Consider the following 22669-nt stretch of genomic DNA (forward strand, 5'->3'; position numbering starts at 1 on the left):
TTGCACAATATCATAAACCGCGTGCGACATTTTGATGAATTTGGCACAAAAACATCAGTGAATACCGCAAGTCAAAGAAAGAAAAGTGACTGAAAAAAGTCAGAAATGATCAATCGGGCCCTTTGTGTCTCGTTTTGTCTCAACTTCTAAGGTCTCTGTCAACAAATGGAAATATTCATGTTTACAGTTAGTCTAGAAAGCTTGTACAGACCTAATGCGTCTTACAGCTGATCATTTGTTACAGTGTATCATAGACAGTCCTCCGTGTAAAGACCCTGGAGCTACGGCGCATTGAGACTTCTCTATCATTATAGTCTATGGAGTAATTCACATGTCCTGCGTCTGCAAAACTGATGGACACGTGAAACTCACAGACTGCACACGGATGACAACGAGTACAGGCCGTGTGATGTCTGTCACTAACATTGCAAAGGAAAGTAGAAGCTCTGATCCGGGGCATGGATGACGCTCTGATCCGGGGCATGGATGACGCTCTGATCCGAGGCATGGATGACGCTCTGATCCGGGGCATGGATGACGCTCTGATCCGAGGCATGGATGACTCTCTGATCCGGGACACGGATGACACTCTGATCCGGAGCATGGATGACGCTCTGATCTGGAGCACGGATGACGCTCTGATCTAGGACACGGATGACGCTCTGATCCATGACTCGGATGACGCTCTGATCCATGACTCGGATGACGCTCTGATCCAGGACGCGGATGACGCTCTGATCCAGGACGCGGATGACACCCTGATCTGGGGCATGGATGACGCTCTGATCCAGGACGCGGATGACGCTCTGATCCAGGACGCGGATGACGCTCTGATCCGGGGCATGGATGACGCTCTGATCCGGGGCATGGATGACGCTCTGATCCAGGGCATGGATGACGCTCTGATCCGGGGCATGGATGACGCTCTGATCCGAGGCATGGATGACGCTCTGATCCGAGGCATGGATGACGCTCTGATCCGGGGCATGGATGACGCTCTGATCCGAGGCATGGATGACTCTCTGATCCGGGACACGGATGACACTCTGATCCGGAGCATGCATGACGCTCTGATCTGGAGCACGGATGACGCTCTGATCCAGGACGCGGATGACGCTCTGATCCAGGACGCGGATGACGCTCTGATCCAGGACGCGGATGACGCTCTGATCCCGGACGCGGATGACGCTCTGATCCAGGACGCGGATGACGCTCTGATCCAGGACGCGGATGACGCTCTGATCCAGGACGCGGATGACGCTCTGATCCAGGACGCGGATGACGCTCTGATCCAGGACGCGGATGACGCTCTGATCCGGGGCATGGATGACGCTCTGATCCGGGGCATGGATGACGCTCTGATCCGGGGCATAGATGACGCTCTGATCCGGGGCATAGATGACGCTCTGATCCGGGGCATAGATGACGCTCTGATCCGGGGCATAAATGACGCTCTGATCCAGGACGCGGATGACGCTCTGATCCAGGACGTGGATGACGCTCTGATCCAGTGCAGCTGAAATATAACAAAGTATCTGGACAGGAGAAAGTCTCTCAGCTTTACACCATATTTCGTATGGCCCAGCACATTGGCACAATGGTCTACTCAGACATCCATTAAAATGATGGAATCTCGGAGCAGATCCCGCCCTGATCAGATTTTGAGGATCACAGTGGATTTGTTGGCTCTCCGATGACAATGCGCACCGGACACCTTGCATGTTGGTGTGAATGCAGTGTCAGATTCATCCGTCTTCATTTTACTGTCTCTGGAGGGGCCACAATTCTTGGCCCGGCTGCTCGTATGTCTTTGGCAATGGTTTCGTGGCACAAAAACGCAGCAGAGAAAATGTTTTGTGTATTTGTGGCGCTGATTGTGAGGATCCTCCGGATGCGGCGCTGCGTCAGGTCAGTTTACTGGATATGTGAGCAATGCAAAGGGTGACAAGTGCGCCTCCTCCGCTCCTTCCCAATGATAGAAGACCCCAGGCCGGGAGTCTGTGAACCCACCAAGAAAAAAATAGATGTTTAGGCCTAAAGGGCCTCTGTTCACACCAAGTCCAGGCGCTCGGTGCAGCACGGAGGCCGAACATTAATGTGCACTATTCTGCCGGCTTGTTTCCCTCTATCTCCCTCCTCTTCATAGATTTCATAGATCCATGGAAGGGCAGAGATAGAGGGAAAATGGAGCGGCCCCCAAGCGCAGGGCAGTGGGGTACTCGGTACCGGGTCTCTCTCGGTTCTGGGGATGTCACGGTGGCCTGACCCGGTCTGTGGCCATGCTAAGGGGAGTCCAATTAAAGATATAGGTGACGGTGTAGGTCGCAGTAAATGACGAGGACACAGGGTTGCAGTCTCTTTACCTCTTTACTGAAGGCTTCGGCATCCACAATCCAGAGCACTGCTAACAGGGCTGACTGAGACCGGCCGGTCCGAAGGCACATCCAGAGTTCCCTTTGCAGGTGGAAATCAGTAGCCTTCCTACTAGCGCCTGGGTGTTGTAGTACCTCCCTGCTGAGCACCACGGGATAGTCCTCACAACTGTCGTGTATGTTTCTGTTCTTTCTCTCCGTCCACCAGATGATATGGATAGGACGCACCCGTATGACGGGGTAGGCCTGGAGTTATTCTGGGACCCTAGAGACGCCCCTCTCCCACAATTGCCTTCGTTGTCTTCATTAGGTGATTTAGGTGAGACAGCCAACCTAGAGTTAACTGCCCTGCCGTTGGTTTGAAGTAATGCGTAGAGTCTATTACTCCCTCGGTGTTCCGGACGCCGGCTACGCGCCTCAGAAGGATGTTGCTGATCTTGGGGCACGACTCCTACTGGTTCTATCGCCTTTGTGCTGTGATCTCGTTTCTCACTTCTCCACAATATACTTTGCTTCGTGTCCTTTCTGGACAATGAGGTGCAGGCGCGGCTCCGCAATGATCTGTCCTTTTGCTAGGCCTCTGCCAGGATCCCACCCCTGACAGGGACCCCCCTGAATCTTCCCAAGTAACGCTCTCATCTCACTAGATGTTACCTGGGCAAAACCCAGTCAGCTTCTCCCTAACTTCCTATCCAACCCCCAGTTTTACCAGAGTGTGAGGAGTGGCCTAATACATAGCACCCTTTGCTCCCCCTGGTGGCCGGAGTGTGAAGTGTAATGTGTGACTGTGATACCTGGTCAGGTGAACTCCTTTAGTGCAATCAGACGTAACATCACTCCCCTTAGTGGTGGAGCGTCAGTACTGCAACGACCAGGACTCTGGGGCGCTGCAAAAACAAGCCGGTGGAAAGGTGGAATTAAATGTTTGGTCGCCCTGATGCACCCAGTGCCTGTGCTTGGTTTGATCAGTCCTTTAAGCAGGACCCAGATTACTCTTTTGTGTATCCAGGGCTGTGGAGTGGGAGGTTTGGCTTAGACTCCATAGCCCTGTGTGTATCAGCACCATTAGCCAGTTCTTCTCTCCGTCCCTATAACCGAGGCCCCAGCAGACGATCCCAGTTCTGGGTCAGTCATGTGACTTGCGTTGTGGTCACATGACAGGTGGCAGGGTCTAAGTTGTGGTGCAGATGTGGCGAAATTACAATTTACGGCCAGAATGACAAATTATCAAACGGAGTCATGTGAGCGGTGTGACCGGGGCGGCCCGACCACCAATATGGCCGTCATTAGGCGCACAGTGTGTGATGTAACCCTTCCCCCGTCATTAACAGGTTTTGTCTTTTATTGTTTCACCATGGAAACTGTCAGCAGGTTGCTGCTGACGGATCTATAATGGCTCTGAGCTCCGTGGATTCATTGGTCCAATGCCTGACACATCAGTATTACAGAAAGATCTGGCAGCAGCTGCTTGTTGATGGTTTCCAGGTTTTCGCTTCTTTTATTCTGTGGCTTCATCTGATTTCTGGATCATTGCTGTCACTTTTATAGATATTCACTATATTATAATCTACTATATAATTGTCTAAGGGTCACTTCCATCTGTCTGTCTGTCGCGGAAATCCCAAGTCGCTGATTGGTCGCAAACGGCCACGACCAATCAGCGATAGGCACAGTGTGGCAGCGCAATGGCCGCTCCCTACTCCCCGCAGTCAGCGCTCACACAGGGTTAATGGCAGCGTTAACGGACCGCGTTATGCCGGTAAGGCTACTTTCACACATCAGGTTTTCAGTGTCAGGCTAAATCCGGCGAATGTTGGAAAAACTGGATCCGGCGCAGATTGTGAAAAACTGATGTGACGGATCCGTTTTTTTGACGGATCCAGCTAGCCTATCTAGATTATTGGATAAAAAAAAATTTTGGAGCATGCTCAGTTTAAAAAACCGGATCAGGCCGCCGGATCCGGCTTTTTCCGGATCCAGCACCTTCCGGCTCCCATAGGCTTCCATTCTAGCAAACAGCTGGAAGCGCCGGATCCGGCGCTTCAGGCTTTTTCGCCGGAGATAAAAAAAATGTTGCTATGGACGTTTTTTCAAGAAACCGGAAGCGGCAGACTTGCCGGATCCGGCGAAAACCGGACGAAACGCAATGTCATCCGGCACTAATACAAGTCTATGGGAAAAAAAACCTGATCCGGCGGCAACATTCGCCTGATCCGGTTTTTTGAAAATTAGCCGGATTTAGCCTGACAGCGAAAACCTGATGTGTGAAAGTAGCCGAAACGCCTCGGCTGGATCCGGGGGCCCACGGAGAGTGAGTATGTAACTATTTTTTATTTTAATTATTTTTTTAACAGGGATATAATGCCCACATTGCTATATACTACGTGGGCTGTGTTAGATTCTGCGTGGGCTGTGCTATATACTACATCTCTGTGCTATATACTATGTGGGCTGTGCTATATACTACGTGGCTGTGGTATATATTACGTGGCTGGGCAATATTCTACATTGCTGTGCTCTATACTATGTGGCCTGGGTTATATACTGCATGGGCAGTATTATATACTACGTCTCTGTGCTATATACTACGTGGCTATGCTATATGGTACGTGGCTGTGCTATATGCTAGGTGGCTGTGCAATATGTTATGTGGCTGTGCAATATATTACGTGGCTGTGCAATATATTACATGGCTGTGCAATATACTATGTGGCTGTGCAATATATTACGTGGCTGGGCAATATACTACGTGTCTGTGCTATATACTTTGGCTGGGCAATGTACTACGTGGCTGGGCAATATACTACGTGGCTGGGCAATATACTACGTGGCTGGGCAATATACTACGTGGCTGGGCAATATACTACGTGCCTGGGCAATATACTATGTTGCTGTGCTATATACTACGTGGGCTGTGTTATATACTACGTGGGCTGTGTTATATACTACGTGGGCTGTGTTATATACTACGTGGGCTGTGTTATATACTACGTGGGTTGTGTTATATACTACGTGGGCTGTGTTATATACTACGTGGGCTGTGCTATATACTATGTGGCTGTGCTATATACTATGTGGCTGTGCTATATACTACGTGGCTGTGTTATATGCTACTTGGCTGTGCTATATACTATGTGGCTGTGCTATATACTACATGGGCTGTGTTATATAATACGTGGGCTGTGTTATATACTACGTGGGCTGTGTTATATACTATGTGGGCTGTGTTATATACTATGTGGGCTGTGTTATATACTACGTGGGTTGTGTTATATACTACGTGGGCTGTGTTATATACTACGTGGGCTGTGTTATATACTACGTGGGCTGTGTTATATACTACGTGGGCTGTGTTATATACTACGTGGGCTGTGTTATATACTACGTGGGCTGTGTTATATACTACGTGGGCTGTGTTATATACTACGTGGGTTGTGTTATATACTACGTGGGCTGTGTTATATACTACGTGGGCTGTGCTATATACTACGTGGCTGTGTTATATGCTACTTGGCTGTGCTATATACTATGTGGCTGTGCTATATACTACGTGGGCTGTGTTATATACTACGTGGGCTGTGTTATATACTACGTGGGCTGTGTTATATACTACGTGGGCTGTGTTATATGCTACTTGGCTGTGCTATATTTCTCTGCTGTATCTGTGCATCATGAATCGTGGTATGTGTTAAAGAGGGGGGTCCACTGAGACTCTTTTGCCCGGGGCCCTCAAAAACCTGGAGCCGGCCATGGCTTCACTGATTGGTCACGCCCGGTCGGCCGCGAACAATCAGCGACAGTCGCAGTCCGCCCGCCAATTGGCGCGGAATTTGAACCACGCTTCGCTAATTGGTCGCGGCCGGCCGAATCCTGTGTATAAATTGCATTATTCTGAAAAGTTCATAAATAAATTACATACAGTTAGGTCCATATATATTTGGACAGAGACAACATTTTTCTCATTTTGGTTATAGACATTACCACAAGGAATTTTAAACAAAACAATTCAGATGCAGTTGAAGTTCAGACTTTGAGCTTTCATTTGAGGGTATCCACATTAAAATTGGATGAAGGGTTTAGGAGTTTCAGCTCCTTAACATGTGCCTCCCTGTTTTTAAAGGGACCAAAAGTAATTGGACAGATTAAATAATTTTAAATAAAATGTTCATTCCTAGTACTTGGTTGAAAACCCTTTGTTGGCAATGACTGCCTGAAGTCTTGAACTCATGGACATCACCAGACGCCGTGTTTCCTCCTTTTTGATGCTCTGCCAGGCCTTCACTGCGGTGGTTTTCAGTTGCTGTTTGTTTGTGGCCTTTCTGTCTGAAGTTTAGTCTTTTACAAGTGAAATGCTGCTCAATTGGGCTGAGATCAGGTGACTGACTTGGCCATTCAGGAATATTCCACTTCTTTGCTTTAATAGACTCCTGGGTTGCTTTGGCTTTATGTTTTGGGTCATTGTCCATCTGTAGTATGAAACGACGACCAATCAGTTTGGCTGCATTTGGCTGGATCTGAGCACACAGTATGGCGGCTCTGAAGACCTCAGAATTCATTCCTGTGTCACATCATCCATAAACACTAGTGACCCAGTGCCACTGGCAGCCATGCATGCCCAAGCCATCACACTGCCTCCGCCGTGGTTACAGATGATGTGGTATGCTTTGGATCATAAGCTGTACCAAGCCTTCGCCATACTTTTCTCTTTCCATCATTCTGGTAGAGGTTGATCTTGGTTTCATCTGTCCATAGAATGTTCTTCCAGAACTGTTCTGGCTTTTTTAGATGTTTTTAGCCTTTTTCTTCTTGATGCTTGAGTGGCTGCACCGTGCAGTGAACCCTCTGTAGTTACTTTCATGCAGTCTTCTCTCTATGGTAGATTTGGATATTGATACGCCGACCTCCTGGAGAGTGTTGGTCACTTGGTTGGCTGTTGTGAAGGGGTTTCTCTTCACCATGGAGATTATTCTGCGATCATCCACCACTGTTGTCTTCCGTGGGCGCCCAGGTCTTTTTGCATTGATGAGATCACCAGTGCTTTCTTTCTTTCTCAGGATGGACCAAACTGTACATTTTGCCGCTCCTAATATTGTAGCAATTTCTCGGATGGGTTTTTTCTCTGTTTTCACAGCTTAAGAATGGCTTGTATCACCTGCATGGAGAGCCGCATGTTTAAGGTACCGTCACACTAAACGATATCGCTAGCGATCCGTGAGGTTGCAGCGTCCTCGCTAGCGATATCGTTTAGTTTGACACGCAGCAGCGATCAGGATCCTGCTGTGATGTCGCTGGTCACTGAATAAAGTTCAGAACTTTATTTGGTCGTCCGATCGCCGTGTATCGTTGTGTTTGACAGCAAAAGCAACGATACCAGCGATATTTTACACTGGTAACCAGGGTAAACATCGGGTTACTAAGCGCAGGGCCACGCTTAGTAACCCGATGTTTACCCTGGTTACCAGCGTAAAATGTAAAAAAAACAAACAGTACATACTTACATGCGTCCCCCGCCGTCCGCTTCCCACACTGACTGAGCGCCGCAAAGTGAAAGTGAAAGCATAGCACAGCGGTGACGTCACCGCTGTGCCCTGCTACTGCCGGCGCTCAGTCATTGCAGGAAGCGGACGCCGGGGGACGCATGTAAGTATGTACTGTTTGTTTTTTTTACATTTTACGCTGGTAACCAGGGTAAACATCGGGTTACTAAGCGCGGCCCTGCGCTTAGCAACCCGATGTTTACCCTGGTTACCCGGGGACCTCGGCATCGTTGGTCGCTGGAGAGCGGTCTGTGTGACAGCTCTCCAGCGACCAAACAGCGACGCTGCAGCGATCGGCATCGTTGTCGCTATCGCTGCAGCGTCGCTTAGTGTGATGGTACCTTTACTTCATAGGAAAACCTTCCAAATGCAAGCACCACACCTCAAATCAACTCCAGGCCTTTTATCTGCTTAATTGAGAATGACATAACGAAGGGATTACCCACACCTGTCCATGAAATAGCCTTGGAGTCAATTGTCCAATTACTTTTGGTCCCTTTAAAAAACAGGGTGGCACAGGTTAAGGAGCTGAAACTCCTAAACTCTTCATCCAATTTTAATGTGGATACCCTCAAATGAAAGCTGAAAGTCTGAACTTCAACTGCATCGGAATTGTTTTGTTTAAAATTCATTGTGGTAATGTCTGTAACCAAAATTAGAAAAATGTTGTCTCTGTCCAAATATATATGGACCTAACTGTACATATTCTAGAATACCCGATGTGTTAGAATCAGGCTACCATCTAGTTTCTAATATTTCTTTAAATCCTCTGGTTTCACATCATGTGTTCTGACTCAGAAAATCCAAAATCTTGAACCTGAAACCCGATCTCCGCCGGTCGCTGCGTCTTAATTACAGAGTAATGAACTCTCTGCTGAGACAATGATCCCTTGTGCTACAGTGTCACCGGAATCACCTGTGTCCCCGCTCCATTAAAGCGCCAGGACCCCAAAATCCCGCAGCTTATATCCCTGCTGTAATAAAAGAAGTGGCCAATGTCAAAAATCTGTACTGGGGGGGCCCTGGCCGCCATGTATAATACTGACTGCGACAGGCACCTCTGCACCTCTGTCATACAGCCACGTCCCCCCAACAATGGCTCATAACAGGGAGTAATAGAGTGTGAACTTGTGAATGCCGCACATTCACATATAATTCCAGACTCCTCTGTCTTTCTCCTCCCTCCAGACTCCTCTTGTCCTTCTCCTCCCTCCAGACTCCTCTGTCTTTCTCCTCTCTCCAGACCCCTCTGTCTTTCTCCTCCCTCCAGACTCCTGTGTCTTTCTCCTCCCTCCAGACTCCTCTGTCCTTCTTCTCCTCCCTCCAGACTCCTCTGTCTTTCTCCTCCCTCCAGACTCCTATTTCTCCTCCATCCAGACTCCTCTGTCTTTCTCCTCCCTCCAGACTCCTCTGTCTTTCTCTTCCCTCCAGACTCCTCTGTCCTTCTCTTCCCTCCAGACTCCTCTGTCCTTCTCCTCCAGACTCCTGTGTCCTTCTACTCCCCCCTCCAGACTCCTCGGGTAGGCCCTCTGTAATGTTCTGAAGTTTTTTACACATCATTTTCTCATTGTGTTGCTGTTCTTTACTGTAATGCCGGTAGATGTTGGGGACATTTGTGACCGCTCTCTCTCTCTCTCTTTCTTCCAGTCGCCCATTCTCAGGACCCCGGGCAGTCTGCAGAGAAGCCCCTCATCCACTGCCATAAATGTGGGGAGCCATGCAAAGGCGAGGTGCTGCGCGTCCAGTCCAAGCATTTCCACATCAAGTGCTTCATATGCAAAGGTAGTGACTGGTGTCCATGATGGGAATTATGGTGTCCATGATGGGAATTATGGTGTGCATGATGGGAAGTCTGGTGTGCATGATGGGAAGTCAGGTATCCATGATGGGAATTATGCTGTTCACGATGGGAATTATGGTGTCCACGATGGGAATTATGGTGTCCACGATGGGAAGTCTGGTGTCCATGATGGGAAGTCTGGTGTCCATGATGGGAAGTCTGGTGTCCATGATGGGAATTATGGTGTCCATGATGGGAAGTATGGTGCCCATGATGGGAAGTCTGGTGTCCAAAATGGGAACTCTGGTGTCCACGATGGGAATTATGGTGTCCACAATGGGAATTATGGTGTCCACGATGGGAATTATGGTGCCCATGATGGGAAGTCTGGTGTCCATGATGGGAATTATGGTGTTCATGATGGGAAGTCTGGTGTCCATGATGGGAATTATGGTGTCCAAGATGGGAAGTCTGGTGTCCACGATGGGAACTCTGGTGTCCACGATGGGAACTCTGGTGTCCACGATGGGAACTCTGGTGTCCACGATGGGAATTATGGTGTCCACGATGGGAATTATGGTGCCCATGATGGGAAGCCAGGTGTCCATGATGGGAAGCCTGGTGTCCATGATGGGAAGTCTGGTGTCCAAAATGGGAATTATGGTGTCCATGATAGGAAGTCTGGTGTCCACGATGGGAAGTCTGGTGTCCACGATGGGAAGTCTGGTGTCCACGATGGGAATTATGGTGTCCACGATGGGAATTATGGTGCCCATGATGGGAAGTCTGGTGTCCATGATGGGAATTATGGTGTTCATGATGGGAAGTCTGGTGTCCATGATGGGAATTATGGTGTCCAAGATGGGAAGTCTGGTGTCCACGATGGGAACTCTGGTGTCCACGATGGGAACTCTGGTGTCCACGATGGGAACTCTGGTGTCCACGATGGGAACTCTGGTGTCCACGATGGGAATTATGGTGTCCACGATGGGAATTATGGTGCCCATGATGGGAAGCCAGGTGTCCATGATGGGAAGCCTGGTGTCCATGATGGGAAGTCTGGTGTCCATGATGGGAAGTCTGGTGTCCATGATGGGAAGTCTGGTGTCCATGATGGGAAGTCTGGTGTCCATGATGGGAAGTCTGGTGTCCATGATGGGAAGTCTGGTGTCCATGATGGGAAGTCTGGTGTCCATGATGGGAAGTCTGGTGTCCATGATGGGAAGTCTGGTGTCCATGATGGGAATTATGGTGTCCATGATGGGAATTATGGTGTCCATGATGGGAATTATGGTGTCCATGATGGGGAATTATGGTGCCCATGATGGGAAGTCTAGTGCCAAAAATGGGAATTATGGTGTCCATGATTGGAAGTCTGGTGTCCAAAATGGGAATTATGGTGTCCATGATTGGAAGTCTGGTGTCCAAAATGGGAAGTCTGGTGTCCATGATGGGAAGTCTGGTGTCCATGATGGGAAGTCTGGTGTCCAGGATGGGAAGTCTGGTGTCCACGATGGGAAGTCTGGTGTCCACGATGGGAAGTCTGGTGTCCACGATGGGAAGTCTGGTGTCCACGATGGGAAGTCTGGTGTCCACGATGGGAAGTCTGGTGTCCACGATGGGAAGTCTGGTGTCCACGATGGGAATTATTGTGCCCACGATGGGAAGTCTGGTGTCCACGATGGGAATTATGGTGTCCATGATGGGAATTATGGTTTCCAAGATGGGAATTATGGTGTCCAAGATGGGAATTATGGTGTCCACGATGGGAAGTCTGGTGTCCACGATGGGAAGTCTGGTGTCCACGATGGGAAGTCTGGTGTCCACGATGGGAAGTCTGGTGTCCACGATGGGAAGTCTGGTGTCCACGATGGGAAGTCTGGTGTCCACGATGGGAAGTCTGGTGCCCACGATGGGAAGTCTGGTGCCCACGATGGGAAGTCTGGTGCCCACGATGGGAAGTCTGGTGCTCACGATGGGAAGTCTGGTGCCCATGATGCGAAGTCTGGTGTCCATGATGGGAATTATGGTGTCCATGATGGGAAGTCTGTCTCTCTGTGTCTTATGTATTCCAGTAATCCGGTGCCGGATTATCGGTGTTTCCACTCTGGACGTTGCTCCACCAGACGAGAGTCAGGAATTGACACTCAAGTTGCAGAGCTGTAGAGAGGAGCAGCTGAAAGGGACAGTAATTTGGGGCTGGAACTGCCGTGCACTGGTAGCCGGGGTGCACTGGTAGCCGGGGTGCACTGGTAGCCGGGGTGCACTGGTAGCAGGGGTGCACTGGTAGCCGGGGTGCACTGGTAGCCGGGGTGCACTGGTAGCAGGGGTGCACTGGTAGCAGGGGTGCACTGGTAGTTTGGGCTGGATCATCAGTTAGGAGCAATACTTTGAGAGGTGGCAATAGTTTAATGTGTGTCAACAGTTGGGGTGGGATAAGTGGTTTACGTAGATCAGTAATCTGGCGGAGGAGCAGGAATTTGGAAGCCGGTCAGTAGTTTGGGAATGAGGCAGTAGATTATAGCAGGTCACTAGTTGAGGCTGGTTCTGTATTTTAGGCGTGGGTGGATTAGTAGTCTCTAGGTGGGTTAAAATTTGGATTGATGCAGCAGTAGTTTGGATGGGATTACTAATGAGAAAAATTGTGTGTGCCCCACCACTGATCCATCTATGGCACAGGGTGATGGTACATGTCACCAGACATCATCTGCCCCACCACTGATCCATCTATGGCACAGGGTGATGGTACATGTCACCAGACATCATCTGCCCCACCACTGATCTATCCATGGCACAGGGTGATGGTACATGTCACCAGACATCATCTGCCCCACCACTGATCCATCCATGGCACAGGGTGATGGTACATGTCACCAGACATCATCTGCCCCACCACTGATCTATCCATGGCACAGGGTGATGGTACATGTCACCAGACATCATCTGCCCCACCACTGATCTATCCATGGCACAGGGTGATGGTACATGTCACCAGACATCATCTGCCCCACCACTGATCTATCCATGGCACAGGGTGATGGTACATGTCACCAGACATCATCTGTCCCACCACTGATCCATCCATCGCACAGGGTGATGGTACATGTCACCAGACATCATCTGTCCCACCACTGATCCATCCATCGCACAGGGTGATGGTACATGTCACCAGACATCATCTGTCCCACCACTGATCTATCCATGGCACAGGGTGATGGTACATGTCACCAGACATCATCTGCCCCACCACTGATCTATCCATGGCACAGGGTGATGGTACATGTCACCAGACATCATCTGTCCCACCACTGATCCATCCATCGCACAGGGTGATGGTACATGTCACCAGACATCATCTGTCCCACCACTGATCCATCCATCGCACAGGGTGATGGTACATGTCACCAGACATCATCTGTCCCACCACTGATCTATCCATGGCACAGGATGATGGTACATGTCACCAGACATCATCTGTCCCACCACTGATCTATCCATGGCACAAGGTGATGGTACATGTCACCAGACATCATCTGCCCCACCACTGATCTATCCATGGCACAGGGTGATGGTACATGTCACCAGACATCATCTGTCCCACCACTGATCTATCCATGGCACAGGGTGATGGTACATGTCACCAGACATCATCTGTCCCACCACTGATCTATCCATGGCACAAGGTGATGGTACATGTCACCAGACATCATCTGCCCCACCACTGATCCATCCATCGCACAGGGTGATGGTACATGTCACCAGACATCTGCCCCACCACTGATCCATCCGTCAGTTTGACTTTATACATAGATGTTGAGTATTAGAAATGTCCTTTTTCCAGCGGCGCCCCCTACTGGTGATTGGTCATCAGCGGTCTCCTGTGCTGCTGATAGAGGGGGGTCTCTGATATCTACAACCCTCATCATCTTCATAAGGCAGAATGAAGAATAATCGCCATTGTGCGTCCTGTGACGGCTCCCCCTGATAACGTGACCCTGCAGCTGCTGATAACAGAGACCACTTGTAGTTACTGGGAGGAAACTGCTCATTACTGATCCAGGACAAGAACCAGGAGGTCAGTGCAGCACAGGAGGTCGGATACCGAGGTAGCAGAGCTGAGATTGTCACAACTCCCTGGATTATCACTGCTGACGTATTGTAACCACATACAGGTAATTATTGGGGCACAGTATGTGTGATGTAGCAGTGCTGTGTGTGTGTGATGTAGTGGTGCCGTGTGTGTGATGTAGCAGTGCCATGTGTGTGATATAGCAGTGCTGTGTGTGTGTGTGTGTGTGTGTGTGTGTGTGTGTGATGTAGCAGTGCTGTGTGTGTGATGTAACAGTGCTGTGTGTGTGTAATGTAGCAGTGCTGTGTGTGATGTAGCAGTGCTGTGTGTGTGTGATGTAGCAGTGCTGTGTGTGTGATGTAGCAGTGCTGTGTGTGTGATGTAGCAGTGCTGTGTGTTTGTGTGATGTAGCAGTGCTGTGTGTGTGATGTAGTAGTGCTGTGTGTGTGTGTGATGTAGCAGTGCTGTGTGTGTGTGATGTAGCAGTGCTGTGTGTGTGTGATGTAGCAGTGCTGTGTGTGTGTGTGTGATGTAGCAGCGCTGTGTGTGTGTGATGTAGCAGTGCTGTGTGTGTGATGTAGCAGTGCTGTGTGTGTGTGATGTAGCAGTGCTGTGTGTGTGTGATGTAGCAGTGCTGTGTGTGTGTGTGATGTAGCAGTGCTGTTTGTGTGTGTGATGTAGCAGTGCTGTGTGTGTGTGATGTAGCAGTGCTGTGTGTGTGATGTAGCAGTGCTGTGTGTGTGATGTAGCAGTGCTGTGTGTGTGTGATGTAGCAGTACTGTGTGTGTGTGATGTAGCGGTGTCGTGTGTGTGTGATGCAGCGGTGCTGTGTGTGATGTAGCAGTGCTGTGTGTGTGTGTGATGCAGCGGTGCTGTGTGTGTGTGATGTAGCAGTGCCGTGTGTGTGATGTAGCAGTGCCGTGTGCGAGCAGTGGCTTAGTGCCCTGTGTGGTCTCGCAGTGCCATATTCATGACCTATAAACTCACATAACTCGTTTATATGTGATTATTGAACAATGCGGCTTTGTCTATAGGAACTTAATGTAATCGTGACAGGCAACAATAATGTACATGTATCTATCTATGTGTCTGCTGAGCCGTGTATCTGATCCTATCCTGTGTGATACTGACTGCTGAGCCGTGTATCTATAGTGGGTATGGAAAGTATTCAGACCCTTTTACATTTTTCACTTTGTTTCATTGCAGCCATTTGGTAAATTCTAAAAAGTTCAGTTTTTTCTCATTAATGTTCACTCTGCACCCCATATTGACTGAAAAAAACAGAAATGTAGAAATGTTGCAAATTTATTAAAAAAGAAAAACTAAAATATCACATGGTCATAAGTATTCAGACTCTCTTCTCAGACACTCATATGTAAGTCTTGTGATCCTATTTGAGATGGTTCTACTCCTTCATTGGAGTCCAGCTGTGTGTAATTAAACTGATAGGACTTGGTTTGGAAAGGCGCACACCTGTCTATATAAGGCTACGTTCACATTTGCGGTCAGCGCCGCAGCGTCGGGCGCCGCAGCGGCGCCGCATGCGTCATGCGCCCCTATATTTAACATGGGGGCGCATGGACATGCGTTGTGCTGCGTTTTGCGCCGCATGGCCGCAAGCGTTGGACGCAAGAAACGCATCAAGTTGCATTTTTTTTGCGTCCAACTTTCGGCCAAAAACGACGCATGCGGCGCAAAACGCAGCGTTTTAGCGTGCGTTTTGCCGCGTTTTTGTTTGCGTTGTGCGCTGCGGCGCCGACGCTGCGGCGCACAACGCAAATGTGAACGTAGCCTAAGACCTCACAGCTCACAGTGCATGTCAGACCCAATGAGAATCATGAGGTCAAAGGAACTGGCCAAGGAGCTCAGAGACAGAATTGTGGCAAGGCACAGATCTGGCCAAGGTTACAACAGAATGTCTGCAGTACTCAAGGTTCCTAAGAGCACAGTGGCCTACATAATCCTTACATGGAAGAAGTTTGGGACCACCAGAAGTCTTCCTAGACCTGGCCATCCAGCCAAACTGAGCAATTGTGGGAGAAGAGCCTTGGTGAGAGAGGTAAAGAAGAACCCCAAGATCACTGTGGCTGAGCTCCAGAGATGCACCAGAGATGCAGTAGGGAGAAGGGACAAAGTTCCACAAAGTCAACTATCACTGCAGCCTCCACCAGTCAGGTCTTTATGGCAGAGTGGCCCGACGGAAGCCTCTCCTCAGTGCAAGACATATGAAAGCCGCATAGAGTTTGCTAAAAAACACATGAAGGACTCCCAGACTATGAGAAATAAGATTCTCTGGTCTGATGAGATGAAGATAGACCTTTATGGTGATAATTCTAAGTGGTATGTGTGGAGAAAACCAGGCACTGCTCATCACCTGCCCAATACAATCCCTACAGTGAAACATGGTGGTAGCAGCATCATGCTATGGGGGTGATTTTCAGCTGCAGGGACAGGAAGACTGGTTGTCATAGAAGGAAACATGAATGTGGCCAAGTACAGAGATATCCTGGATGAAAACCTCTTCCAGAGTGCTCTGGACCTCAGACTTGGCCGAAGGTTCACCTTCCAACAAGACAATGACCCTAAGCACACAGCTAAAATAACAAAGGGGAGTGGCTTCAGAACAACTCTGTGACCATTCCTGACCGGCCCGGCCAGAGCCCTGACCTAAACCCAACTGAGCATCTCTGGAGAGACCTGAAAATGGATGTCCACCAACGTTCACCATCCAACCTGAGGAACTGGAGAGGATCTGCAAGGAACAATGGCCGAGGATCCCCAAATCCAGGGGTGAAAAACTTGTTGCATCATTCCCAAGAAGACTCATGGCTGTACTAGCTCAAAAGGTGCTTCTACTCAATACTGAGCAAAGGGGCTGAAGACTTATGACCATGGGATATTTCATGTTTTCTTTTTTAATACATTTGCAAAAATTTCTACATTTCTGCCCTTTTCAGTCAAAATGGGGTGCAGAGTACATTAATGAGAAAAAATGAACTTTACTGAATTTACCAAATGGCTGCAATAAAACAGTGAAAAATGTAAAAGGGTCTGAATACTTTCCTTACCCACTGTATCTATGTGTCTGCTGAACCGTGTATCTAATCCTATCCTGTGTGATACTGACTGCTGAGCCGTGTATCTAATCCTATCCTGTGTGATACTGTCTGCTGAACCGTGTATCTAATCCTATCCTGTGTGATACTGACTGCTGAGCCGTGTATCTAATCCTATCCTGTGTGATACTGACTGCTGATCCGTGTATCTAATCCTATTCTGTATGATACTGACTGCTGAGCCGTGTATCTAATCCTATCCTGTGTGATACTGACTGCTGAACCGTGTATCTAATCCTATCCTGTGTGATACTGACTGCTGATCCGTGTATCTAATCCTATCCTGTGTGATACTGACTGCTGAGCCGTGTATCTAATCCTATCCTGTGTGATACTGACTGCTGAACCGTGTATCTAATCCTATCCTGTGTGATACTGACTGCTGAGCCGTGTATCTAATCCTATCCTGTGTGATACTGACTGCTGAGCTGTGTATCTAATCTTATTCTGTATGATACTGACTGCTGATCCGTGTATCTAATCCTATCCTGTGTGATACTGACTGCTGAGCTGTGTATCTAATCCTACCCTGTGTGATACTGACTGCTGATCCGTGTATCTAATCCTATTCTGTATGATACTGACTGCTGATCCGTGTATCTAATCCTATCCTGTGTGATACTGACTGCTGAGCATCTAATCCTATTCTGTGTGATACTGTCTGGTGATCCGTGTATCTAATTCTATCCTGTGTGATACTGACTGCTGAGCTGAGTATCTAATCCTATCCTGTGTGATACTGTCTGCTGAGCCGTGTATCTAATCCTATCCTGTGTGATACTGACTGCTGAGCTGAGTATCTAATCTTATCCTGTGTGATACTGACTGCTGATCCATGTATCTAATCTTATCCTGTGTGATACTGACTGCTGATCCGTGTATCTAATCCTATCCTGTGTGATACTGACTGCTGAGCTGTGTATCTAATCCTCTCCTGAGTGATACTGACTGCTGAGCCGTGTATCTAATCCTATCCTGTGTGATACTCACTTCTGATCCGTGTATCTAATCCTATCCTGTGGGATACTGACTGATGAGCTGTGTATCTAATCCTCTCCTGTGTGATACTGACTGCTGATCCGTGTATCTAATCTTATCCTTGGGATACTGCCCAGCTGTGCTATGTCCGGTGTGTAGGGGTTGGATACTGTGCACTTTGGGGCCCCGGATGTGACTGAGCCTCGTGTATGTGCGGTCTCTGGAGCTGCTGCTTGTTCGCGCTCTGGTCGGGATCCGATGTCAGCCTCTCGCCTTATCGCATCCGCCGCAGCACAGAGTATTTTCTGCGAGTGCAGAGCAGCGGGAGGATGAAGGTCTCTATACAATGTATCGGATCCTGCTGATTATAAATCTTCGCTCCTCTGGTTACATTGTGACGTTTTATACCAAAGTGTGATCCCCACAGGGACTGATATATCACTGGTGCCATCTTATGTGACAAAGGGACTATTGGGCCCCGCCAGCTTTGGGCCCCAGGAGTGACCCCTATATCCAATCACCAACCCCATTTAATGTATTTTTGCCTTTTCTTATAAGGATGTGGGGAGGGGCGGTGATGACATCCTCCATAATTAGAACTGATAAACGAGCCGATATAATCCCCATGGAGGGAGGTGACGTCCAGCGAGAACGGGCAGGAATGTGCGGACAGATGAGTGACAGCGGAGCGCAGCGGCAGAGAACAGAGCCAGAGAGAAACGGAGAAAAGCTTCAAGGTCGTCGCCAATATCCTCCTCATTGATTGATAAATGTATCCAGAGACCCCAAAAATAATGAGACTGATGAGAAATCCAGAAATAAGACCCAGTGATGTCACCGACCGCCGCTGTACCCTGACCGAGAGCACCTGACATAGCGGCGTCTGCTGCAAGGCGCTGCAATGTCATCTGTGGTGTTACATGGGACTGCATGTCACACCTACTACATTATAGGTACTCCGAGCAGAGGCATAACTGGTGGGGTGGTTAACCACTGTGCCGCCTCTTGGTATACGTTCATACGTTATAAATGTGTTCTGTCTTAAAGCAAGCGAGTAGAAATTCCCTACTGATATCCTGGGAATATCCTTCTGTTTCCACCTTGAAGCAATCAGTAATTTAGTGAGCAATAAAATGTGAATAATTACACGGCTGCATTGAATCCCAAGAGAGGACAATGCAAGGTGCGGTGTAAGGTTAGCATTAAGGTTGGGGATTATTCCAATGAGCTCAGATCTTTCAATCCACCGAGATCTTACAGGACCTGCCCCAAAAATGTGAAATAAATGGCCACATTCCCTCCAGCAAAATCTTGATTGTGTTGGGAATACTTTGTGCAGTTTTACTGGTGTGAAAAGAGGTAATAATTTAACATACACTTCATGTAAAGAAGTAGAGGAAGAAGTGATCTTAGAAGCTTTGACCCAACAATCTGTCCCAAAATGATTGATAACATCTTTTTCCCATAAAAGATATGTGCTTTTCTTATGAAACAATAAGGGGTGCCCAAACTTTTACATGCTACTGTATCTGTGGTTTTACATAGGACTGCAGGTGACATCAACTACATTATCTGTACTCAGAGTTATCACTGTGTTATCTGTGGTGTTACATAGGACTGCAGGTGACATCTACTACATTATCTGTACTCAGAGTTATCACTGTGTTATCTGTGGTTACATAGGACTGCCGGTGACATCTACTACATTATCTGTACTCAGAGAGTTATCACTGTGTTATCTGTGGTGTTACATAGGACTGCAGGTGACATCTACTACATTATCTGTACTCCGAGAGGTATCACTGTGTTATCTGTGGTGTTACATAGGACTGCAGGTGACATCTACTACATTATCTGTACTCCGAGAGGTATTGCTGTGTTATCTGTGGTGTTACATAGGACTGCTGGTGACTACTACATTATCTGTACTCCGAGAGTTATCACTGTGTTATCTGTGGCGTTACATAGGACTGCAGGTGACATCTCCTACATTATCTGTACTCCGAGAGGTATTGCTGTGTTATCTGTGGTGTTACATAGGACTGCTGGTGACTACTACATTATCTGTACTCAGAGAGTTATCACTGTGTTATCTGTGGTGTTACATAGGACTGCAGGTGACATCTACTACATTATCTGTACTCAGAGAGTGATCACTGTGTTATCAGTGATGTTACACAGGACTGCAGGTGACATCTACTACATTATCTGTACTCAGAGAGTGATCATTGTGTTATCTGTGGTGTTACACAGGACTGAGTGTGGAGGACAGGTGCGCACAATCAGTCACACCCTGCTGGGAGCAGCACCTGTATTGTGAGCTCCAGGACTTCCAGCAGGAGGCCCAGAGTCTGCCTCTCTTCTCCCCAGGGAGAGGCAGGCTTCCTGGGAGGCCGGCATGGCTTCCCAGGCTTCTGTTCCCCGGTCTGTGCCGGCGGGGGACAGAGAGCAGCAGCAGCAGCAGCAACTGGCCCAAGAGGGACTGAGGAGGTCAGGACGGGTGAAGAAAACCTTACCCACCTACACCAACCCTGAGACGGCTCATCGTCCGCCCAGAGAGGGAGACAGGGGCACCCCAGGCCCCAGGAAGGAGAGCCCAGGAACATCCTGGGGGGAGAAGAGCTCCGGCGAGTCCACGAGTACCTTCTCCTCCCGAGTGGTCGCCATGCTACGTGAGTATGAGGACGCCGGCAAAGCACTGACCGGGCTGAAGGAGGAGCTGACGGAGGCTCGGATCCTGAACACCCGAGCCTCTAACAAGGAGAGACCCGCGACCTCCCAGAGGTTCAGAGCCCTCAGAGATGAGGTGGTCCGGTTAGTGCTCCTCCGGGAGGGGATTGAGAAAAGCGCAGGTCCCTTCCTGGAGAGGTTTAAGAACCAGCGGCGGTTCTCAGAAATGAAGGGGTTAAATACCTCAGGAGAACCGCCAGCCGGCGTCCTAAGCGACGAGGAGGAGGACGACGAAGTGGCTGTGACTGGAGTCCTACAAGCTGGAACCAGCCGGGAGAGTGAGCCGCAGAGCCGACAACAGGGAAGCGGCCTCCCGGCACGGCAGAGGACTCCGACAGCACAGGCTGGAGTGTCAGCGGAGGAAGAGGAGGAGGGCGGTCTGCTACAGGAGATCAGACAGCTGGAGTCTCCAGTGAACCTGGACCGCTTCTCCTTCGGTGAGGACGAGCCAGCAGAGGAAACCAAGAAGAGGAAGAAGAAGACGACGGAGACCGCACGGGAGGTGGTGAGTTACAAATATGTACCGATGGATGATGTTACACCTACCACCTCCTGTGTAAACCCCACCAAACCTAAACGCACGGGCTCTGCAGTGGGTCCGGGGCATAGGCAAGGTGGGGAGAGGAGGAGGACGTCCGGCGGTGCTGCCGTCTGTGCGGGGAACAGTGCAGGGGGCGAGGCTGTGGAGGTACTCACAGCGCCGGACATAGGGGACCCCGAGGAGTTTCCCTCTCTGCCCTCTGCGGCTAAGCCGGTTATCACCGGGGCTGGGGGGGGTGAGGTGGGTGTCCACGCCGTTGCGAAAGGGGGACGGTGTGGGCAGACTCCATCCCTGCTCACTACGGCTGAGCCGGCCGACGCCGGGGCTGTGGGGGGCAGGTCCGAGGAACATGGTGCGGCGAAAGGAGGGCGCACTGTTGTGACAGGGGCGCAGTGCGCCTTAAAGGAGAACAGGCACGCAGCTGTGACAGGAGAGCAGCGTGTCCAAAAAGGACAGAAAAAGGATAAATCATCTGCAGGGAACAAGAGGCGCCCTGCTGTGACAGGGGGACAGAGTGCTCCAGCACCCCAGCATGACACCAGGACTGCGAAGTCTGTGGGTGCGGGGCAGGCGGCGCCCCCCAACGAGCAGCGGGCCCAAAATAATAAAGTGCAAACTGCTGCAGTGGGGGGGCAAGGCGCTCCAAGGACACAACAGAGAGTCAGCACCAATCAAGGGAAATCGAGTGTGGTGCTGCACCCCTCCCCCGGTCCGGCAGGTGTGAGTGCAGAGAAGCTAGCAGACACAAGTGAGGAAGGAATGGATGTGACTGTGGCAGGTGCAGAGAACACTGGGACAAATGGTGGTGAGAATACTGGAAAAAAAGTGACGGGAAGTGGTGGCAGTGGTAAGAAGAATGAAAGCAGCTGTGCAGGAAATGATGGGAGTAGTAGTGGAGTGAATGATGGGAGTAGTGGTGGAGTGAATGGTGGGAATAGTGGTGGAATGAATGATGGGAGCAGTGGTGGAGTAAATGATGGGAGTAGTGATGTTGCAAATGATGGGAGTAGTGGAGGAGTGAATGAGGAGAGCATTACTGATGTTGGTGGAGGTGAAGCAGGTAGTGGTCCCGCTGCCCCCCCAGCGGTGGCGGGGGCTTCAGCCCCAAGCTATTCAGCAGCTGTCACTGCTGGGGGTAGTAGTGCGCCCTTGTCTGGTGACCCTGAGGATGGTGACTTGCAACAGCGCTTCCTGGACGCCCTGAGGAGAGGGGAGAGTTCCATCAATGTAGAGGGGAGGGAGGTTGATCTGTCTTTCTGGATAGAGAGACACGGTCTTTCCGCCTTCCGAGATAGAGGGGCAGAGACTGTCTGGTCTCTGCCAACACCAGGGCAGAGGAGCAACCGTAGGAACGTGGCCCGTCTCCAGTGGGTAAGCAAGGATGCCTGTCCTGATCGGTCAAAGGTTGCTGAGCTCCTGCTGGGGATGGGCTTCGTGGCATATGACATCTTCGCCTTGATCCATCCCTATGGGACCTCCTACTTCGATGTCAGCTTCGTGAGACCGGAGGGCCTTGAGCTTTTCTGGTCTCGCCATGAGCTGGCTC

General features: G+C 49.6%; 1 protein-coding gene across 13 annotated transcripts in view; it reads left to right on the forward strand.

Moving 5' to 3' along the window:
- The window catches only part of ABLIM1 (actin binding LIM protein 1), a 333708-nt gene that overhangs the window by 127766 nt on the left and 183273 nt on the right, over window positions 1-22669 (forward strand). For 12 of the 13 annotated variants that reach the window (XM_077257935.1, XM_077257934.1, XM_077257941.1 and 9 more), the window contains one exon: window positions 9557-9691. In XM_077257935.1, coding sequence (XP_077114050.1) covers window positions 9557-9691 — 135 coding nt within the window. Of the gene's footprint in view, window positions 1-9556; window positions 9692-13733; window positions 13862-22669 lie in introns of those variants that run through there. The other variant, XM_077257939.1, reaches the window with a different exon arrangement.

The sequence above is a fragment of the Ranitomeya variabilis genome, chromosome 4 (assembly GCF_051348905.1).
Source record: "Ranitomeya variabilis isolate aRanVar5 chromosome 4, aRanVar5.hap1, whole genome shotgun sequence".
NCBI lineage: Eukaryota > Metazoa > Chordata > Amphibia > Anura > Dendrobatidae > Ranitomeya > Ranitomeya variabilis.